Genomic DNA, 22677 nt, shown 5'->3' on the forward strand with positions numbered 1-22677 from the left:
TCCAAATACACCATATCCACTGGATCTTCCTTGTCCACATGTTTATTGATACCCTCAAAGAATTCTAATAGATTGCTGAGGCATGATTTCCCTTTACAAAAGTAATGTAGACTCTTCCTCAACATAGCGTGTTAAAATGTGTGTCTGATAATTCTGTTCTTTATTAGTTCAACCAATTTCCCTGTGTGACGAAGTGGGACTGTTCTTAATGTTTCCTCTGAATACTGTGTGGGTGTCTCAGTTTCCCCTACCCAGTCTCTAGGAGGTGGGATAAAGGCCAGTGTGCATAAATCACTGACACTCTATCTCCTAGCAACAAATGGTCAGGGCCCTTCCCCCCTGCAAGGAAATACCTAAAGGTGAACAAAGAGATCAGGTGACCTCCTGTCCCGGGAAAGAGACAAAGGCCAGAAAGGAGGGGCTGGAGGGGGTTTTCAGTTTGGAGCTGGCTGGGGACAAGGACGGAGTGAGGGCAGACGGGGGTGTCTCACTCGCGGGACCCCAGAATGGACCCGGCGGAAGGGTCCTGTTCGCTGGACTGACAAGCTCTGTTTTAGACCGTGATACTGTCATCTAATAAACCTCTGTTTTACTGGCTGGCTGAGAGTCACATCTGACTGCGAAGTGTGGGTGCGTGCAGGACCTCTGGCTTCCCCAGGACCCTGCCTGGGCGGACTTGCTGTGGGAAGCGCACGGAGGGGCATATGCTGAATGTTACCAGGAGCGACCCAGGAGGTGAAGCCGTGTGAGCTTCTTGCCCTGAAGACAGTCTGCTCCATGGGAGAGGAGGCTCCCCAAAGTCCTGACTGGCTTTGTGGGGAGCAGCTCCAGAGCATCGCCCGGGGACTCCGTGACAGCCTGGTACTGAAGTTAGGTCTGTAATTGCCAGGAGCCTTTTTTAAAAATTGGCATTACCTTAGCTATCTTCCAGTCATCTGGTACCGAGGCTGATGAAGTGATAGGTTACATGCCATAGTTACTAGTTCTGCAGTTCATATTTGAGTTCCTTTAACTCTTGGGTGAGTATTGGTCCAGGTGACGAATTACTGCTTAATTTATCAATTTATCCAAAACCTCCTCTATTGAAAGCTGTCAATGACCAGGAAGTGGGTGGTCGTGCCTCGTGGCTGGAGCAGAAGATAGGCCCAGTGGTTAGAGCAGGAGTTTGTAGCCAGGAATCAGAGCTGAGAGTCAGCGCCAAAGGAGTCGGAGCTGAGGATCAGGATTGGGTAAGTGAGCTAAGGCGGGCGTAGGCTGGGGTCAAGGCAGAAGCAGAGGGGGGGCAAGGAGCAGGAGCTATCGCAGCCATGGGTGAATGCTTTGAGCAGCCACTGACCTGCTACTGTTGCTGGGCTTAAGAGCTGGTCTGCTGACTGCTCCAGCCAGGCCAGCAGCGTAGCCAATCAGGCAGCCTGCTGCTGGGGTTGCCAACTTTCTACTCGCACAAAACCAAACACCTCCTCTGAGGCCCAGCCCCCTGCTCACTCCATCCCCCCTCCCTCTGTTGCTTGCTCTCCCCGTGCTCACTCACTCACTCATTTTCACTGGGCTGGTTGGCTCAGGGGGTTGGGCATGGGAGGGGGTGAGGCCTCTGGCTGGGGGGTGCAGGCTCCAGGGTAGGTCCAGAAATGAGGAGCTCAGGGTGCGGGAGGCAGCTCCGGGCTGGGGCAGGGGGTTGGGGTATGGGAGGAGGTATGGGCTTCGGGCTGGGGGTATGGGTTCCAGGGTGGGGCCAGAAATGAAGGGTTTGGGGTGCAGGAGGGGGCTATGGGCTGGGGCAGGGTGTTGAGGCACAGTGGGGATGAGGGTTCTGGTTGGGAGTGCAGGCTCTGGGATGGGGCTGGGGATGAGGGGTTTGGGGTGCAGGAGGGTGCTCCAGGCTGGTACCGAGGGGTTTGAAGGGCAGGAAATGTATCAGGGCTGGGGCAGAGTGTTGGGGTGCAGGGATAGGGTGAGGGCTCTGGCTGGGGGTGCAGGCTGTGAGGTGGGGCTGGGGATGAGGGGTTTGGTGTACAGGAGGGTGCCCTGGACTGGGATCGAGGGGTTCAGAGGGTGGGAGGGGGATCAGAGCTGGGGCAGGGGGTTGGGGCACAGGAGGGGGTTCAGGCTACAGGCGGCTACCCCCTCTGGCTCCTACGCAGTGGCACAGCCAGTTGGCTCTGTGCGTTGCCCCGCGCATCTCCCATTGGCTGTGGTTCCTGGCCAATGGGAGCTGCACAGCGGCGTTTGGGGCAGGGGCAGCATGCAGAACCCTCTGGCTGTCCCTAGGTGTAGGAGCCAGAGTGGGGACATGCTGCTGCTTCTGGAGCCGCACGGAGCCACGGCAGGCAGGGAGACTGCCTTAGCCCTGCTGCACCGCTGACCGGACTTTTAACGGCTCAGTCAGCAATGCTGACCGGAGCCACCAGGGTCCCTTTTCGACTGGGTGTTCTGGTGGAAAACCGGGCACCTGGCCACCCTACCTGCTGCATGCCAGCTGCGTTTGTTAGGTGGCCTGGAGACTGGCTCTGCTGAAGGCCCTGCTTCCTGGCAATAACTGAGCCTTCACAACAGGGATTATTTATAAGGGGAGAGGGTCTGTATCCTTCTGTGTATCTGTGTGTGTGTGTGTAGCTCTGTGTATGTGCATGTACACGCAGGTGTGTGTGCATGCAGCTTTGTATGCATGCTGTGTGTGTACAGTTCTGGGGGGTGTACATCAGTTTGTGTTTTTGTGTGTGTAGCTATGTGTGTGCATGCGTGTGTGTGCATAAGTACTTGTGTGTGTGTTTGTTCAACTTTGTGTGCATGCTGAGTGTGTGTCTATGTGCACAGCTGTATGTGTCTCCTGGTAACAAAATCTGAGCCAAAGGGTGCTAACTGCCATTGAGCATGGATTTCCCATGGGGAAGGGCCAAAACGGGGTGTGACTTGCATGTCTTCATTGAGGCGTGGAGGCTCTCATTGCTGTGAGGGGAAGTGGGTTAGATTGACCAAGCTGTGACCCTGTTAGCGTTGCGCTTTGGGCATGTGCTGTTGATCTCTCACCAAGCTTCTCAAGTGTGCATCCCAGACAAGGTAGGCCCAGCGCAGCTGCGTAACTAGCGAGGGCAGTATGTAAGGCTTCTGCAGACTTGGTGAGGTGCCCGGGGTGAGGGTGGGCTCCTGGCCATTGCCAGGGCTCTGGGACAGTCACCCATGACCAGTGGCGTAGCCAGCTTTTAAGAGGAGGGGGAGCAAAGATAAAAAAGGCGCCCCCTCTTGGCTCCTCCTCTGGCCACGCTCCCTTGGCTCCTCCTCCGGCCGCACCGACTATCCCCCTCCATGGCTCCTCTGGCCCTGCTGTGCCACCCCCGTGGCCCCCCCTCTCGCTCCTCCGGCCGTGCCCTGCGGGCCGCCAGCCTGGGCGCCCCCTCGCTCCTCTGGCCCGGCCGCGGCTGCCAGGCCGTGCTGTGGGCCGCCAGCCTGGGCCTCCCGCCCCCCTCGCTCCTCTGTCCCGGCCGCAGCTGCCGGGCCGCCAGCCTGCACCCCCCACTCGCTCCTCCGGCCGCTTTTGGAAAGGCGGGGGAAGCGGCTGCTTCCCCTGCACCCCGCTAGTTACACTAGTGCCCATGACCCAGGAATGGAAGGGAGACGAGAGGATGGGATTAGCCAGTGTGCTCAGGGCTTTGGCACACACAAGGATGTACCCATGCACTGAGCTGCATAAGGAGAGACTGATTTCAGTGGACGCCGTACACCACTATCACGCCCTAGAGGCTCTTCAGTGGTTCAGTGGACCCCTCCCGCTGGGCTCAGGTGACTGATGCTAGTGCTTGTTCCGGGTACTACCCCAGGCTAACTGACCAGCACGCACATGGCTTCCCAAAGTGGGGCTGGAGCATGACAGGAGCATCCCTGGCTGTGCTGCCAGCTCGTTTGCTGTCTCGCTGGTCGCCACAGGAGGCAGGGCTGTGCCAGCAGGTCCGGCTCCAGCACGAGGGTGCTGCGATCACCTCCTGGATACTGAGGTTGGTGACGTGCAGGGATTTCAGGAGGTGAAGAGGTGAGGGGGGCACAGCGTACTCCAGGGCAACTGCAACGCCTCGCCACGGCTCCCTGGGCTAATGAGAGCATAGACCCCAGCTGGCAGAGACAGGTGCCATGCCAACAACCCCTCAGCAGCAACAGGATAGGAGCTGAGACGCCTGCTGGAGCTCAGTGGGAAGATGGCTGTGTGGGTATGTGACGACCACCCTCCTGGCCTTACACCGGTGACTGAACCACAGACCTTCAAAGCTCACAGCATGAGTCTCAAAGCTTGAGCTGCAGAGCCAGGTTGGGAAGCTGGGGCTGGAACAGACACAGGCAGAGGGGCCCGGTAACCCCCTGTGACCAGCAGACTAGCCCCCCGCAACTCCCCAGAATTCATGCGTGCTGGGTTTGCAGGCACTTTCTGCTGCACCCCGGCCTGCCCCCAGGCACGATCCCCTCAGGGCACAACTGCGGCTGGGAGCAGGGAGCTGATATGGTTCACAATGCCCCTGCTCTACAAGGGGAGAATGGGAGCAGCCGACTCTCCCCCATGTCCTGGAGCTGGCTCGCTGCATAAGCTGCTCTAATGTCATTTTATGAGCCGTTATTATGTTTCCATAACTGCTGGGGGCCCTCGGAGCGCTCTGACAGCTGCACGGCTCTGTGTGCTGCATGCCCCAGCAGTGCTCTGCACAGGCAGCTGGCCAGTGGCTGGCTAGGGGAGGAAACTGGGCATGTTTCCCAAGAGCTTTAGTTCTGTGCTGGGCACATGGGTTATGAGACTCAGGCTCTTGGGCCTGCCATAGACCAGGGCTGGGAGAGGGGAACACGCTGGGTGAGGGCTAGGAGGGCGGTGCTCTGGCAACAGGGGGAAGGGCGGGGAGGGCTGTCAGGAGGCGTGTGAGATGTTCCAGCTGCTGGAAGCCGATGGCATGTGGCTGTGCTCAGCTGTGTCTTTGCCGGGCCCTCCATCGTGGACTTGCTGAGCATGTAGGGTGACCAGATGTCCCGATTTTATAGGGACAGTCCCGATTTTTGGGTATTTTTCTTATATAGGATCCTATTACCCCCCACCCCCGTCCTGATTTTTCACACTTGCTGTCTGGTCACCCTATGAGCATGGCTGGCTGGCCCTGCCCACTGAGTGCTCTCTCTGCTCCATGCATTCCCTATGCCTCCCCTGCCACTCTCCTGTTGCATTCTCTCCTCCTCCAGATGCCTCGCTGCCTCTCCCTCCCCTGCCCCAGGGGAGCTGGAGCTCTGCCTCTCTCCTTCCCAATGCAGCTGAAGGAAGGCCTGGGCCTTGGCGGTTACTTTCTTCCTCCTAGGCAGTGCAGGAGCGGAGCCCAGAGGAGTGAATGACGGGGAGTGGCCCACAGTTCATGTTTGTCCTCAGCGGTTCTGACAGCTGTGTTAACGCCAGCCACAGTAAGCCCTGACTAATGGGCTAGGAGGAAGGTAGCAAAGAGCTTGATAAGAAATTAGATTCAGCAGATCCATGCTTATCCCTGTTAGGCTGTTGCAGCACACCCCAGGGCTGCCCAGAGGGGGGGGCAAGTGGGGCAATTTGCCCCAGGCCCCGGGCCCCGCAGGGGCCGCCACGAGAATATAGTATTCTATAGTATTGCAACTTTTTCTTATGGAAGGGGCCCCTGAAATTGCTTTGCCCCAGGCCCCCTGAATCCTCTGGGTGGCCCTGGCACACCCTGATTCTTTATCAGGCTCATGGTCAGACAGATTAAAAACCCCAGTGCCAACATCTAACGTGCTCCTCGAGCTAGGCACCGCAGGCGGCGTTGTGCTCCAGGAAGCTGCGCCAGAAGAGAGACAGCGACAAGACTGGCAATCAGTCACATCCAGGCAGGTCAGGCAGAAGGATAAATTCCACTCAGCAAGTGGCTGATAACCTGCCCAGGTCACAGCTACACCCTCCGCACCAAGGTCATCACTAGCCCTGAGAGTTGACCCTATGGGAGGCCCTCACACAATATCTGAGTAAAGCCAGCGAGGACTCTGGTGTGCTGGGGTGTTACTGACTATGCTCCTGCACCAGGAGCAGCAAACGCAGGTTCCAGGAGACAGCTCCCCACACAGCCTACCTGACTCCTGCAGCAGGAACTATCCGGAGAACAAGAAGTGGCCGAGAGCCAGGGGGCCTTGGATCTGGTCACTCCTCCCACTGAGGACATCCCTCAGCCCTAGCTGTGCATGTTAATGACTGGCTGCAGTAGTAGGGGTGAGAGTGGGTCAGGCTCATAGTGTGTTTAACTTGCAATTGTCAAAAAGTACCAAAATTGAAGGGAAAGTGTAAGAGTAGGCACTGGGGTGAGTGGGGCCCAAGCCCTGCCCTCCTCTGCCCCAAACAGGCCAGGAGACTGGGGGAAGGAAAGGAAGGTCCATCTGTCTCCTGCACTTCTGTTCTGGCACGGTCCCACCTGAGCCCCACAGCCTCCCTCTGGCCTGGACTAAGGTCAGCTGCAAAGGAAAATAATTGGCTCTGTGCCCTTGTGTGTGGCTTTTATGATGCAAAAAGAGGGCCTGCAAAGGGGTTTGTTTGTCTGCTGCTTGTTCTTTAAGGTATACATTTGGGTCTTGTCTCCCTTGTTTCTTTCTTCTAAAAGGCTCTGTGGCCAGTTGGGGAACTCAGGATGATAATCTCTCAAGGAACTGCAAGCTGAGCACTTGAGAAGGGAGGGGTTTCACTTAGGTTGTTTAAAGCCCTTAAATGTTGCCGGCTTTCGTAAACCTGGTGACCTTAAACGTCTGAATGTGAAGGATTGCGCCCCACTCCTGCCAGCTGAGAGCAAAGGGTGCCTCTACGCCAGATCTTTGGGTCTGTGAGACTTCCAGGGAGACCCCGTATCCCTGACCTTTCTAGCGTAAACACTCGGTCAGACATATCTCCTTTCAGGCCCTCAAAAGAGCCGGCAGGAGCAAAGCAAGGCACATACCCATATGCTGCTTCTTTTCCAGTCCTTTTCAAGCCCCAGCCTTACCCAGGAGTGTGCCAGGGGAGCAGGCCTAGGCTGGATTCTCTGATACTGTCTGTCACTGCTGCTGCCTTTGGGCAGATCTTTGGACTTTGGGACCCTGTCCCTTGCTGTGTTATCTGTTTGCTTTTATCTGGTGGCAAGAATCTGAACTGGAGGACAGAGGAAGTGAAAAGATTCTGAAAGCCAGCCTCCTGCCTGTTGCTGACTAAGGAATTGCTATCTAGCGGGTACAGGAGGGGGATTGGGAGTCAGACAGAGACTCAGACCTGGGCTCTTTGATCCCACCTGGCAGAAGAAGGCTCCGGACTGCCAAGGAAACATGCCCTCTTCTCGCTGGACCACATGGGCCTGGATGCTTCTCCTTTCTGGTATGTTGGTTAGAATCTTCATTCAGATGGCACCAGCCTGGAGAGACGGGCTGAGCCTGGGACAAACCATTGTTCCCCCTGAGCCTGCCTATCTATCTAATCTATCCTCCTCACCCCATCGAATGTCTAGCCTTTCCCTTCACTGCCTTGGGCTGGGATTGAGTAGGAAGTTTACCTGTCTCGGGATTGAGTCGGAAGTTTAGGGTTAAATTAAGGCAAGTCTCTTTGCTCGGCATCCCAGAGAAAACAAGTGAGGTTTTCTTCTTAGAAAGGGCAATAGTACTGCTGCTCCTTGCCCCCATCCCCCAGACCTGTAATGGAGTACTCCAGCTCCTGTTGGCCCCGGGGGCCTGTCCCTCCGGCAGGGCCGGCCGTGGTCGCGGGGTTTGGGTCTGGGCCGGAGCTGCTGGGGCCGGGTTCGGGGGTGCGCTGCCGGAGCCGTGCCGGAGTCGCTCGGCCAGGTCTGGGGCCGGGCCGGTGCGCTCGGCTGGGGCCGGGGACGGTGCCCCGGGACTGGGGCTGGAGGTGCTTGGGCTGGGGCCGGAGCTGCAGGGCCGGGTCAGGGGTGCTCGGGCGGAACCGGGGCCAGTGCCCCGGGGCCCGAGCCAGGCCGGAGCCAGAGCCGCTCGGGCTGGGGCTGGGGGTGCTCAGCCCCGGCGCCGCTCGGGCCGGTGCCCCGGGGCCGGAGCTGCTTGGGCAGGGGCCGGGCTGGCGCCACGGGGCCGGTGCCCTGGGGCCCGAGCCGGGCCGCAGCCAGAGCCGCTTGGGCCGGGGGTGCTCGGCCGGGGCCGGGCTAGAGCCGCGGGGCCGGGCCGGCGCGCTCGGCCAGAACCGGAGCCGGTGCCCCGGGGCCCGAGCCAGGGCCGCTGGGGACGGGGCTGGGGGTGCTCGGCTGGGGCCGGACTGGGCCGCGCTGCGCCCCCCCGCCCCAGCTTACCTGCTGCTTCCCGCCTGCCCCTGCTTCTTTTCAGACTTCCCGCGAACATCTGATTCGTGGGAAGCAGGGGAGGGGGAGGAGCAGGGGGGTGGAGCGTTCAGGGGAGGGGAGGATGGGGAAGTGAGCTGGGGGCAGGGGTGGGGTAGACAGGTGCGGGGCCCTCTTAGGTGCGGGGCCCGATTCAGCGGAATCAGCTGAATCGGCCTAAAGCTGGCCCTGCTCCTGTGGGCACTGACCTGTGGGCCCTGCATGACAGACTGACTAAAGGTCAAGCTGTGGGCATGTGCAATGGACTTTCCAACCCCAAAGTGCTGGTCAGTGCAGCCTGGACTTGTGCAGGGAAGATCAGTGGCCCAACTGGGCAGCTCCACAAGCAGATGGCAAGTGATCTGGAGCGTGCCCTGGTGGCCTGCTGTGACTGACATTATGAGAGCAAGAGAGATTAAAATCCCAGCAGCAGTAAACTAAGCTCAGAGCGATTCTAATTCTGGAAGCAGAGGCTCAGTCGATAACTCAGCCAAGAGAGCATCTTGGCTTGTGGAGTTGGCAGGATCCGATCCTGTGCTGTGCTGAGCAGCCTCTGTCAGGACCAGCCCCTGAGTAAGCCGCAGAGTGTGGGGAACGGCAGCCTCCAGGAGTCAGCTGTGTATCTGAGCAGGAATCTGCAGAATACAGCTGTTGGTCCTGTGCATGGGCCATTCTAGCTTTGTGTGAAGATCTTGGTCTGTGGCGAATGGCTAAACCTGGCTCCATTTCTGATCACCTAGGGGTACCACTACAAGGTGGGTTGCCCTCTTTTGCTGTGGATTTGCATGCTTTGATATGTTTGCATCGCTGTAAAGTTACCTTGGCTCTGAATAGCCTGGCTGCTTACCGGTTGGTTTTTGATAATCACACCATTCTTGTGAGGATTTGTACCCTAATTTGACCAATCTGTGGGCACGCTCTGAACCTTAACCTCATACTAACAATGTTTTTTGTCCAGTCATTTCCTTAGTTTTTTAATGGCTCAAGCATCCAACAGAAGGGAGCCCTGTTCCAGAGTCTCTAGGAGGACCATGGCATGGGGTGTAAGCTCCAGGCAGGGTCTGCTGGTCAGCAAGTCCCCATTAATCGCAGTTCCTGCCCACCCTCCCATGATGCTGCAGATCTACCTAGCTCATAGGCTCATAGATTCCAAGGCCAGACGTGTCCATTGTGATCATCTAGTCCAGGGGTGGGCAAACATTTTGGCCCGAGGGCCACATCTGGATATGGAAATTGTATGGAGGGCCATGAATGCTCATGAAATTGGGGGTTGGGGTGCGGGAGTGGGTGAGGGCTCTGGCTGGGGGTGCGGGCTTTTTTGAGGTGGGGCCAGAAATTAGGAGTTCAGGGTGCGGGAGAGGGCTCTGGGCTGGGGCAGGGGGTTGGGGTGCGAGCTCCAGCTGGGGGTGCAGGCTCTGGGGTGTAGGCTCCAGGCTGGGACTGAAGGGTTTGGAGGGCGGGATAGGGATCAGGGTTGGGGAAGGGGGTTGGGGCGCAGGAGGGGGTCAAGGATGCAGGCTCCAGGTGGCGCTTACCTCAAGCAGCTCCTGGAAGCAGCGGCATGTCCCGCCTCCAGCTCCTACACAGAGGCGCAACCAGGTGTCTCTATGGGCTGCCCTGTCCTCAGTCGCCGCCCCTGAAGCTCCCATTGGCCATGGCCACCTAGGAGCTGGAGGAGGGACATGCTGCTGCTTCCGGGAGCTGCATGGAGCAAGCCCCTGACTCCGCTCCTCGGCTGGAGCTCGAGGGCCGGATTAAAACATCTGAAGGGCCGTAGTTTGCCCACCCTTGATCTAGTCTGACCCCTCTGCCCCTGTATAAGAGAGGCCAGAGAACTGCCCCAAAATAATTCTCAGAGCAGATATTTTAGAAACAAATCCAATCCTGATTTAAAAATTGTCAGTGATGGAGAATCCACCACAACCCTTGGTAAACTGTTCCAGTGGTTAATTACTCTCACAGATAAAAAATTGTGCCTTATTTCCCATCTGAATTTGTCTAGCTTCAACTTCCAGCCACTGGATCGTGGTATAACTTTCTCTGCTAGATTGTTTTCTTCCCCATGGAGGTACTTATAGACTGGGATCAAGTTACCTCTTAACCTTCGATTTGTTAAACTAAATAGATCGAGCCCCTTCACCATAAGGCAGGTTTTCTAATCCTTTAATCGTTCTTGTGGCTCTTGGCTGACTCCTCTCCAGTTTATCAACATCATTCTTGAGTTGTGGACACCAGAATTGGACACAGGATTCCAGCAGCGGTCGCACCAGTGCCCAACACAGAGGTAAAATAACCTCTCTGCTCCGACTCGAGATTCCCTGTTTATGCATTCCAGGAATGCATTCGCTCTTTTGGCCACAATGTAGCACTGGGAGCTCATGTTCAACTGATTATCCACCCCCTGAAATCTTTGTAACGGTCACTGCTTCCCAGGATAGAGTCTGTACATGTGGTCTGCATTCTTTGGACACATTTATGTTTAGCCATAGTAAATAGTACACAGCGACTGCCTGGCCTCCTCTCTACCCGCCCACAGATAGACAGCGAGTGCCCGGCCTCCTCTCTGCTCCCCCTCCCCCGATACACAGTGAGTAGGGGAGAGCCTGTCTTTTGGGGGGAAAGAGATGAAGCTGGCTGAGGTGGGCATGAGCTGCTGTAAAAGGTGATTTTATACAGAATAGCCCTTTTTTGACAGTGTCAAGAGGTGGTAAAACTGTCATCCCAGATGCTGGTAATTCAGCTGGAGCTGAGAGAGGTGGCGATGTCAGCTAGGTTCCTCCCTCTGGCTCGGTCTGGTCAGGACATCTCTCAGGAGTAGGATGACCAAGGCTCAGGATCCCAGGAAACGGGGGCAGGGGATGGCACCTATGATGGTGAAGCTTGCTCCAGTAGCCTCCATCTGTTCTTCCTCTTCTGTCTTCATTCCATCTTTCCTTTCTTTAAGGACCCACAGAGGGTAGGGTGGGCAGAATGGTCCAGCCCCTCATTATTTTCTCCACCAATTAGGCCTAATATCCAACATCCCAATTTTGGCTCCACATCATCATCTGATTTTACTTAGCATCATTTCAGCATTCCTTGGATTACATCAAAGTGGCCTGTTTGGTTCCGACTAACCCAGTGTCTCTGCGGTTCTCTTGCACCTGTTCATAACGTTCTTCATTGAAACTAACATGACCTAGTTTCCATGATAAATTCCAAAGCAGGGAAAAGTTACAGCCCAATTGTCACAACCGTCCGCTCTGCTCCCCCAGTACATGGAGGACGACCTGACTCTACTCTGTTCCCCTTCCCATCTGCACCGCCCACAACCTCTCCAGATTTCTGCACCTTGCTCTGACTCCTCTGGTTCTGGTCTCCGGTGCAGGCACCTCTCTTGGGACTGAGGTGCTTGTGGTTCCTTTGGATGCAGGAAAACGTATTTATTGGAAACCTTGAACGAGTCCAGAATCCCTGATTGCAGTCAGTCTCCCTCTCACGGCTGTAAACACCTTCATGCTCTGGCTGATTCCAGGAACTCTCTCTTGCAATCCTGGTGCTCTCTGGCTCATGTTTAGAGTGTGAGACACTGCACAGTTTTTATTTGATGTGCAGTTTTATGTTGTTGAAGCTGAGTCTTGCTCTCTGGGGATCAAATCTACGCGTCCCAGAAATGCTGGGAAATCCATACGGCTCACGGAGCTCGCGCCTCACAATTGCCAGCTGGACAGTGACATGGAAACAACAACACAGCTGGGGAGATGTGCTCCTTGGAAGAGCATCTTCAAGCTATTCCTCAAGATCAGCAAGGGGAGTGGAAGGATACCCCATGTGGGGGACATTTCCAATCCCCCAGCCCCCAAAAGCAGTATCATTATCTAAACCTTGGCCCTTCTGTATCCCATGGGATACGTTTCTCTCTGCCCTGTCTTCTTACCTGTAGACAGGTGCTGTCCCAGGTGCTCCTCAGACCCTGCAGGCTCCCTGCCTTATTTTACATCTCAGTTCCAAGAATAATCCCTTAAACCTAGAATCTGTAAGAACACTATTCTCCTTTCTTAGGGTGTCTACACTACCCACGTTACAGCATGGCCACAGCCGCATTCTGACATGGGCAGTGTAGTCACGCTTTATCGCCGGGGGAGAGCTCTCCCAGCGATAAAATAACCACCCCGAACAAGCGGTGCTAGCTTTATTGCCAGGAGCACGGCTCCTGGTGAAAAAGTGCTGTCTATATTGGCGCTTTTCAGCGCTAAAACTTTTGTCACTCAGGGGTGTGTTTTTTCACACCCCTGAATGACAAAAGTTTTAGTGCTGAAAGTGGCAGTGTAGACACAGCCTTAGACTCATAGGTTCCAAGGCCAGAAGGGACCAGTGTGATCTAGTCTGATCTCCTGTATAGCACAGGCCAGAGACCTGCCCCACAATAATCCTTAGGGCAGAGCTTTTAGAAACACAGACAGTCTGGGTTTAAAAATGTTCAGTGATGGAGTCTCCACCGTAACCCTTGGTGAATTGTTCCAATGGTTAATTACTCTCAGTGTTAAAATTTACACCTTATTTCCAGCTGGGGGAGAGGCGCCTCTCCTCCCCGCACCCCGTAACCCAGGTGCTGCTGCGGGGAGAGAGAGCTGTGGGGAGTCCTCTCTCCATGCCGTAGCCCCCGGGTAGCCTGCACTCCAAACCCCTCATCCCTGGCCCACACCCCCAACCGGAGCCCTCACACACCCCTGCACCTCAATACTCTGCCCCAGCCCTGAGCCCCACTCCCACACTCCAAACCCCTTGGCACCACCCACACCACATGAATTTTGTTATGTGCACCAATATGGAGGTGATGTGTTACACATCTCACCTCCATATTGGTGCACATAACAAAATTCATTCCGCACATCGTGGGAAAAATTAGAGGGAACACTGATGATGACCAGGGCTGGTGCAACCACTCGGTGAACTAGGCAGCTGCCTAGCGCGCCGAGTGGTTGGGGGCGCCAAAAAGCCCGCTCAGGGGAGGCAGTGGACTAGAGGTGAGCTGGGGCAGGGGGGCGCGGGAAGGGCTGCCCGCAGCAAGTAACGGGGGTGTGTGCAGGGAAACTGCTCCCCGCTCCAGCTCACCTCCGCTCCACCTTCTCTCCTGAGCATGCCGCCCCCGCTCTAATTCTCCTCCCCTCCCAGGCTTGCCATGCCAAACAGCTGATTGGCGCCGCAAGCCTGGGAGGTGGGAGAAGTGGAGCGGCGCCGGCGTGCTCAGGGGAGAAGGCAAAGCAGAGGTGAGCTGGGGCGGGGAGTTGCCATGGGGGGGCTGCCCGGGCGGAGGGAGGGGTGGGGAGCTGCCGCAGGGCTGGGAGCTGCCGCAGGGAGGGCTCCCCGGGTGGAGAGCTGCCGCATGGGGGCGCCGCAGGGCTGAGAGCTGCTGCGGGGGGGGGGCTTCCCGGGCGGAGGGGGGGCGGGGAGTTGCTGCAGGGGGGCTCCCCGCCCCTGCCCCATGGCCTCTGCCCCAGCCCCGCCTCTTCCTGCCCCTGCTCTGCCCCAACCCCGCCCCCACTCCCCTGAAGACTGCAGCCAGGCCCGACCCTGCACTCACCGCATGGTAAGCGACCCGGCCCTAGCTGGGGGGGTTGTTCCCCCTCCTTCCACCTCCCCCCAAGCCTGGGAGCCAGGGGAGCAGAGCAGGCTGGGGCCCTAGGCCTCCATTGAGGGGAGCGGGGGGGGGGCTGGCCCCAGACCTTTGTGGGGGACGGGGGGCTGGCTACTTCCTGCGGGAAGTGGAGTGACCCGGCCCCAGCCTGCTCCGCTCCCCCTATTCTGGCTCCCAGGCTTGGGGGGAGCGGGGAACCACCCCCCGCACTCGCTGGCGGCGCGGCTGGGAGCCAGGGGAGCGGAGCAGGCTGGGGCCGGGTCACTCCACTTCCCACAGGAAGTGGCCAGCCCCCCTCCCCCACGGAGGCCTGGGACCAGCCCCCCCTCCCGTGGAGGCCTGGGGCGGGGCTCCACACAGCCCCCCTCGCCCCCGTGGAAGCCTGGGGCCCCACACAGTCCCCCCCGCGGAGGGGGGGGGGGGCTGCATAGGGCACCAAAATAGCTAGGGACGGCCCTGGCTCCCCGGGCCGGAGAGGGGGCGCAAGGTGGACGTTTCGCCTAGAGCGCGAAATATCCTTGCACCAGCCCTGATGATGACCCAGCACATGCTGTTCGTTTTAAGAACACTTTCAATGCAGATTTCACAAAACACAAAGAAGGTACTGTGACGTTGTGCAGTCTATATGTTTTTATAAAAATATGATAAGTGAATATAATGTAACTGGGATATGCTTCATGCAAAAGGTCTCTTGTTAGGTATCATTACAAAGTTTATAATCTACTGAGTGTGATCATGCTATTTGTATAAATGTACCACTCTCGTATCTAAAACTAGAAATATGAAATATAACTCTGAGGGCCTATTGTCATTATGTAAAGGGTGGGCCATTAATGATGGTTTGGAAGCTTGATGACTCCCATTAACCAGGACCATTGTCTGCAGATGGCTGTATTTGCCTGTGAGTCTTCCTGTATATGTGAGTGCTGGCAAGTGAGTAATGAAGTCTTGCAGTGACATGTGATCATGTCACCTGAACTGGAATCCATCTTTAACCTGGTGCTTTTCCAGTGAGGGGGGGTGGAAACCCAGAGGGACAAAGGGTTCCTACCTTATGCAAAAGATATATAAAGGGGTGGGAGAGAACACAAAGGGGAGAGGAGCCATCATGAAGAATCCCCTAGCTATCACCTGAGCTGCAACAAGAGCTGTACCAGGGGAAAGAATTGTGCCCAGGCCTGGAAGGTGTCCAGTCTGAGAAAAAACTTACTGAAGCATCTCTGAGGGTGAGATTATCTGTATTCAGTTTGATTAGGCATAGATTTGCGCATTTTATTTTATTTTGCTTGGTGACTTACTTTGTTCTGTCTGTTACTACTTGGAACCACTTAAATCCTACTGTCTGTATTTAATAAAATCACTTTTTATTTAGTAATTTACTCAGAGTATGTATTAATACCTGGGGGAGCAAACAACTGTGCATATCTCTCTATCAGTGTTATAGAGGGCGAACAATTTAAGAGTTTGCCCTGCATAAGCTTTATGCAGGGTAAAACGGATTTATCTGGGTTTAGACCCCATTGGGAGTTGGGCATCTGAGTGCTAAAGTCAAGCATGCTACTGTGAGCTGTTTTCAGGTAAACTTGCAGCTTTGGGACAAGTGATTCAGACCCTGGATCTGTGCCTGGAGCCAGACTGGAGTGTCGGGCTCAGCAAGACAGGGTGCTGGAGTCCTGAGCTGGCAGGGAAAACAGAAGCAGGGGTAGTCTTTGCACATCGGGTGGCAGCTCCCAAGGGGGTTTCTGTGATTCAGCCCGTCACAGGTACCAATGTGAGATTTCTAAAGATAGCTACAGTACCCGACCCAAGATTTTAGAATCTGAAGTGCCTTCCAAAATCTGATCGGGACAGGGTGTGGAGCATGCTTTCCGAAGTCTTAAAAGAGCAACACTCCAATGCGGAAACTACAGAACTCAAACCACCAAAAAAGAAAATCACCTTCTGCTGGTGGCATCTGACTTAGATAATGAAACATGTGTCGATCCACATTGCTTTGGATCGTTATCGAGCAGAATGCGTCATCATCAGCATATACGTATGTTCCCGGAAATGTTGGTTGAAGCATCAAGGGATATATGAATCTTTAGTGTAACTGCACATAAATACCTTGCAACGCCAGCTGCAACAGTGTCATGAGAACACTTGAGAACACCTGTTCTCACTTTCAGGTGACATTGTAGAACAAGCGACAAAGAGTCCTGTGGCACCTTATAGACTAACAGACATATTGGAGCCTAAGCTTTCGTGGGTGAATACTCACTTCATCAGATGCATGTAGTGGAAATTTCCAGAGGCAGGTATAAATTATTTATACTCCAATACATCTGATAGTCTATAAGGTGCCACAGGACTCTTTGTCGCTTTTTACAGATCCAGACTAACACGGTTATCCCTCTGATACTTGACATTGTAGAACAAGAAGCAGGCAGTATTATCTCCTGCAAATGTAAACAAACTTGTAGACAAACCTGTTTGTCTGAGCGATTAGCTGAACAAGAAGTAGGACTGAGTAGACTTGTAGGCTCTAGTTTTACATTGTTTTATTTTTGAATGCAGGTTTTTTTTTTTTGACATAATTCTGCATTTGAAATTTGCACTTTCCTGACAAAGAGATTTCAGTACTTGTATGAGGTGAATTGAAAAATACTATTTCTTTTGTTTATAATGTTTAGAGTCCAAATATTTGTAATAAAAAAATATAAAGTGAGCACTGTACACTTTGTATTTTATGTTGTAATTGAAATCAATATATTTGAAAATGTAGAAAACATCAAAAAATATTTAAATAAATGGTATTCTATTAATTTTTTTAATCGTGCGATTAATCGCGATTAATGTTTTTAATTGCTTGACAGCCCTAGTATACACACATGTACCACACAGACACACACACCCTACACACGCTGTGTGAACCTACCCCACGTACCTAGTTCACTTACAGTCAGCAATGTCTGAACATTTCACCCTGATGCTAAAATATTTAAGCAACTTGAGTTGGAGTCTAACTTGGTCATGTCCAACAGAAAGCAATCTACTGCCGAGGTGAGGCTGGGTGCCACACTAGCACCGAAGCCCAGCCCAAGGGTGTGCTCTGTCCCAGGTACTGCCCCCCGCTCAGGCCACAGCTCTGTTCCACTTGGGCTGAGCAAATCATTGATTTGGGAGTTTCGTGGCTGAACAGGAAAAAAAACCTTGGGACAGTGAGAACTGGTTTCTTGACTAAATGAAAACTGGGTCGAACAAAGCATTTTAAACATTGTTTTGAATTGATATTGTTGAAACTGACTGAGTCAACATTTTCAAAATATTTCTTTTTGGGGCTGAAACGACTGGCTGAATTCAATGCAAATTCTTGAACAGGTTCAGGGCCCTGAAACATGCATTTTTCAGTGAATTTGCTATTTGCTGAACGCAGGACACCCAGCTCGTGTTCTGCTTTAGGGCAGGGGAGTGAACACAGCCTCTGCTTCTGCTCTTCTGCAGGGGGCAGTGGTAGAGACTGATCAGATGCCAGGCCAGGTCCTGGGTTTGAGTGTCACCAAACCAAGCACTCAAAAACAAGGAGTTAGGAAATCATGAGATTGGCTGAAAACAATAATAAATGTAAACCTCCTGGTTTCCGAATCTTCCAGCTGCACTCGGACGATGATATCTGGCTTCTCTCCACAACCACATGGGCTGGGAACATACGATATTTTACAAAGCACAAGCTAAGATTCTCCAAACTCACAGGACTCCGGGAGCTGGAGCTTTAGGAAAGGCATCAGCTATCACCAGCGTTTGCAGCATGGGCTTTGTACTGTCTCCAGGCTGAGGGAAGTCTTTCTCACAATCAGGCTCTTTGCTGCGTACTAGTGTGACATGGAGATAGGCCCTGATTCTTGGCTCTGGGCCCCACAAGCCCACTGCTAGAGCACTGGCATCTTCCTTGTCTCTGCATGGCCTGCTGAGCTGCCATGCTCTGCAGAGGAAGGGAGGTCTGGGCTCACGGTGCCGGGGCTTGAGGGGCACCTCAACACATGGCAGGGAATGAGGAGGAGGGATTTCAGTGATTTGGGGAGGGGAGCGCATCCTAGCAGCTGCTGACGTGGTTTTGTCCCTTGCTCCTAGGCTGTGCCATGGGATGGCCGAAGCAAAGCAGCTCTGCCACAAGTGACATCAGAAACTGCACCACATCCCCTCCAGTAAGATCTTCCCCCGTAAGGGCAGGCCTGTCTGCACCCCCCACTAGCCAGATTCTCTCGGGCCCAGACCTTCTCCCTCCTCTCTGCCCTTCTCAGCCTCCAGCCTTCTCCCTGCTTCTCAGTGCCAGTCGAGGGATCCACATGCCCTGGCAGCATAGCCAAAGGGCAGCCAGCTGGCGCCTGAGAAGAAGGGGCTGGTGGGAGGAGCCTCAGCCGAGCCCCCCACAACACAGGGGCGCCTCCCTGCCTTTCTGAAGACTGTCTCTGTCCTGTTCTGTGCTCAGCTCTGAGCCCCAGAGCCCCGAGTGCAGGCAATCCACATCAGAGGGTCCACATGCTGCCAGGGCACTCTGTTATGGGCCCCAGGGAGCAGCCAGCCAGCCCTTGGGTGGTTTCACTGACATGCTGCGCTGCCTGGCAGCACACGGGAGCAGAGTGCTCAGTATAGCTGCACGTCCCCGCTATTCCGGCTCTCCATGCTGGCAGCGCAGGGCCCCCGCGGAAGGCCAGAAGGGCGGAGGGCTGCCCTGGGGATCGGCCCCTCATTAGTTTGTTTCTCTGTGACCTCAGTTCCTGCCCCCCACGGTGACAGACACAAGCGCACAGCTGAATGCCCTGCGCCAGCGCATGCAGTTCTACAACATCAGTGCCTACATCGTCCCAGCCACCGATGCACACATGGTAAGGCTCAGGCTGCCAGTCTCTGGGTCTCTGTCCCGCCTTAGGATCTACCCCACCCTCCATGCCCCGGGGCAGGGGCCCCAGCACTTGCTGTACCCTGATCAGGAATGGGCACCTTTGCACAGTGCCTGCCTGCCTGCGGCTCAGGCCCTCGTTGCCTGTCCCTGGGAGTGCAGCTGTTTGGCCCAGCGCTTCTGGCCCAAACTTCTGCCCCTTTCCCCTGCCTGGATCCTGTTCCCCTTGGTGCACTGCCTCTGCCCCCCAGGGCCTTGAGCCTTGCTGGGGAGAGGGGCTGTAGGACAGAGTCCCACTGGTCAGCTGGTGTCTGCCAGTGTACGGGCTGTTCAGTGCACTGGTCCCTGGGCAGCAGCGCTGTGCTGGGGTGTTGGAGGAGTGGGGGGTGGGGTGGCATGTGCTGTGCTGGGGTGGCTGTGGGGGGGGGAGGCGTGTGTTGTGTGGGGTGTCTCGGGGGAGCAGGTGTGTGCTGTGATGGTGTGTCCGTGGTGGGGGGCAGACGTGCGCTGTGCTGGGGTGTCTCTGCGTGGGGGGTGGGGGCAGGCGTGCGCTGTGCTGGGGTGTCTCTGCGTGGGGGTGGGGGCAGCGTGCGCTGTGCTGGGGTGTCTCTGCGTGGGGCATGGGGGCAGGTGTGCACTGTCCTGAGGTGTCTCTGCAAGGGGGTGTCATGGAGTCACCGGGGTGATGCTCTGGAACTACTCCATAGGAAGCCAGCCAGGACTCTGGGGGAGCCTTCTTTTCGCCAGGGCAAGAAGCTTACACAGCTTTGACCTTCCTGGGTCTGACCTCGAAGCTTCCAGCATCCCCTTCCACACCGTGTGCTTCCTGCAGCGAGTCCACCCGAGCAGGGCTCCTGGGGAAGCCAGAGGGCCCTGCACCCCCAACTCCGCAGTCAGCAGTAACTCTCAGCCAGCGTAAAACAGAAGGTTTATTAGTCGACAGGAACACAGCGTAGGACAGAATTTGTTAGCACAGAAATCAGTGACTGACTTGCTTCCAGCTGCCTGGCCCCTGCCCTGCCCGTTGCTCCGCCTATGGCCTTTGTTTTGCTTCCTGGGCCAAGAGTCCCCGCCCTCCCCTCCCCCCCGCGTGGGTCTCAGGTTACGAAGGGCAGCCATTGCATCCGTGCAGGCAACCGGAGCAGCCCCCGCAAAAGTCACACACACCCTTATTCCCACCACCTAGACCAGGGGTGGGCAAACTTTTTGACCTGAGGGCCACATCGGGGTTGTGAAACAGTATTGAGGACCGGGTAGGGAAGGCTGTGCCTCCCCAAACAGCCTGGCCCCCACCCCCTATCCGCCCCCTCCCACTTCCTGCCCCCTGACTGCCCCCCTCAGAACCCCCAACCCATCCAACCCCCCTGCTCCTTGTCCCATGACTGCCCCCTCCCAGGACCCCCCGCCCCTAACCGCCTCCCCTATCCAACCTCGCTGTTCCCAGTTCCCTGACTGCCTCCCTGACCCCTATCCACATCCCCGCCCCCGACAGGCCCCCCGGGACTCCCACCCCCTATCTAACCCCCCCGCCCTGTCCCCTGACCGCCATCTCCTGGGACCCCCTGCCCCTAACTGCCCCCCTTCCCTGTCCCCTGACCGCCCCCTCCTGGGACCTCCTGCCCCTAACCGCCCCCCTGGGACCCCACCCCCTGTCCAAACTCACACCCCCAGCCCCTTTCAGAATGTGGCTCTGCAAACATGGGCGGAGGACTCAGGAGGAGCAGGGGCAGCCGCACTGCTTCTCTCCGGCCAGCTGCATGGCCGCCCAGTGCTCCTCCTGAGTCCTCCACCCGCGTTCGCTGCACTCCTGCCGCCCACACCTCCCGCCTGCTCCCCTGAGGCTGTGGGTGAGCCTCCCTCCCTGCTCTCCCCTGCCCCCACCCCCGCGGTGCTGAGCTGCCCGGCGGCACAGTGAGCTGAGGCTGCAGGGGAGGGGGGAACAGCAGGGGAGAGGCCGGGGGCGAGCCTCCCCGGCTAGGAGCTCAGGAGCCAGGCAGGACGGTCCCGCGGGCCGGACGTGGCCCGCGGGCCGTACTTTGCCCACCTCTGACCTAGACATTGGTGCAATACACAGGGAAACTGAGGCACACACAGCATTCATGCACAACAGTAAGACTCACTTAGGTTCACATACAACATTAACAAGGGAAAATCCCCACTACATCACGGGGGGGGGCAGGCGTGCGCCCTGATGGTGTGTCTCTGAGTGCAGCAGCAGGCGTGCACTGGGATGGCGTGTCTCTGCGTGGGGGGTAGGCGTGCGCTGTGATGGCATGTCTCTGCAGGGGGGAGGGGGCAGGCATGCGCTGTCATGGCATGTCTCTCTGTGTCCCAGAGCGAGTACATTGCTGAGCGGGATGCACGGCTGGCGTGGATTAGTGGCTTCACGGGATCTGCAGGTGAGCGCGTCTCCACAGCCTGTCTGAGTTCCCGTTCACCTTCCCCGCCCCCCATTTGTGGATCCCCCTACCCCAAGGGCCCTCTAGCCAAGCTGCACCCTCATTATGTCCCTGGTGGGCCCATCCCCTCACAGCTCCCCCTCCGAACAAGGCGCCTCTACCTGTGTGCTCTCTCCCTGACCTGCAGGGGACCATTTCCATGCCCAGGCCACAAAGTAACCAGGCCCCAAGCTCTCCAGCTGACTGCGTCCCAGCCAGGGTAGGGGTGGTTGAGACCTAGCTCTGGACAGACCTGCCCCCTCCGTAGCATACAGACCCTGGGTCGGCCATCCCTTGCACTCCTTGTTAGCCAGAGAGGGGCTCCGAGCTGCCGAGGGGAAGCCAGCCCATGCACTGCTGAGGCTATGGGGGCCTCCTGGAACCAGCTGTCTTGCTGCCACCTGTCTGGGCGGTATCTGGAGGAGAAAGGGGGCTGAGGACGGGCACTGATGGGCAGCAGGCAGAACCGCGGGAACAGGCTCCCCTGTCAGGCTCACTGCACTGAGGTTACAGCATCACTCACTGTGAGGGGGGCATGTGCTGGCGCGGGGCAAGGAGCCCTGGGGGGCCGGTGAGAACATGGGTGCTTCCCATGTCCCTATTGCCCTGGAGGCAGGTGGGAGTCCCAGCAAGGGGAAGCCCACGCAGCGGGGTGGGGTAGATGACCCCTTGAGGTCCCTTCCAGGGCTATGGGTCTGCGATCTGCGCCCGCCAGCTCTTGGCATATGGCACCATCCTGCTGCCCACTGCCATCGCCGCAGAGGCAGGCTGGGAAGATGGGTCATTTGTTCTGTGCGAAGCTGCAGAACAGGCCAGCGTGCAGTGCCACGCAAGCCCCTCCCTGCATTAGCAAGAGGGCAAGTGAAGCACTAGGCACTGGGGCTAACGGGTCCCTGCTTGAGTCGCCCGCCCCCAGCAACTGTCCTGACAAGAACCCCTCTGGGAGGGAAGGGGCAGTGAGTCGTGCCTGCCAGTGGCACCAATTCACAGACTCCTTGGGGGAGCAAATTCCGGGCCCCACCCCCATAACAGGGCGCCCACTAGGTCCTCCCTCAACCCCCTTGGGAGGGGCATTCCCTCCCCACAGCACCCCTGACTGGCACCACTGGTGTCTGCAAAGGCCGGGCTAATGAGCCTTCTCCTCTCCCGTCTCAGGGACAGGGGTAGTGACAACAAAGAAGGCGGCTCTGTGGACAGACAGTCGGTACTGGACCCAGGCTGAGCGCCAGATGGACTGCAACTGGGAGCTACAGAAGATAGGTCAGTAGCTACGATGGGCAGGGAGATTGTGCCAAGCCCGACCTCTGCTGCCCACTCCAGTCCCAGAACCGCCCTCAGTCTCAGGGCCTCAGCAGCCTTTCTGTGCCCTGCCGCTGCCATGAGTGCCTAGTGCTGGGGAGTCCCAGCCTCTCACTGGGGAGCCCT

At 56.5% G+C, this 22677-nt stretch overlaps 1 protein-coding gene and 1 long non-coding RNA gene across 7 annotated transcripts in view; both read left to right on the top strand.

The window, feature by feature from the left end:
• The window catches only part of LOC135973526 (uncharacterized), a 309693-nt gene that overhangs the window by 101809 nt on the left and 185207 nt on the right, over positions 1-22677 (top strand). The window lies entirely within an intron of this gene.
• XPNPEP2 (X-prolyl aminopeptidase 2) overlaps positions 1-22677 on the top strand; it is a 39769-nt gene that overhangs the window by 3541 nt on the left and 13551 nt on the right. For 4 of the 6 annotated variants that reach the window (XM_005310905.4, XM_065556330.1, XM_024111686.3 and 1 more), the window contains exons 1-5: positions 6982-7354; positions 18046-18119; positions 18690-18800; positions 21150-21213; positions 22408-22512. In XM_005310905.4, coding sequence (XP_005310962.1) covers positions 7306-7354; positions 18046-18119; positions 18690-18800; positions 21150-21213; positions 22408-22512 — 403 coding nt within the window. In that variant the 5' untranslated portion in view covers positions 6982-7305. Of the gene's footprint in view, positions 1-6981; positions 7355-8608; positions 9074-18045; positions 18120-18689; positions 18801-21149; positions 21214-22407; positions 22513-22677 lie in introns of those variants that run through there. The other 2 variants (XM_042853369.2, XM_042853372.2) reach the window with 2 other exon arrangements.

Source organism: Chrysemys picta, chromosome 9 (genome assembly GCF_011386835.1).
Source record: "Chrysemys picta bellii isolate R12L10 chromosome 9, ASM1138683v2, whole genome shotgun sequence".
In the NCBI taxonomy this organism is placed as follows: Eukaryota; Metazoa; Chordata; order Testudines; family Emydidae; genus Chrysemys; species Chrysemys picta.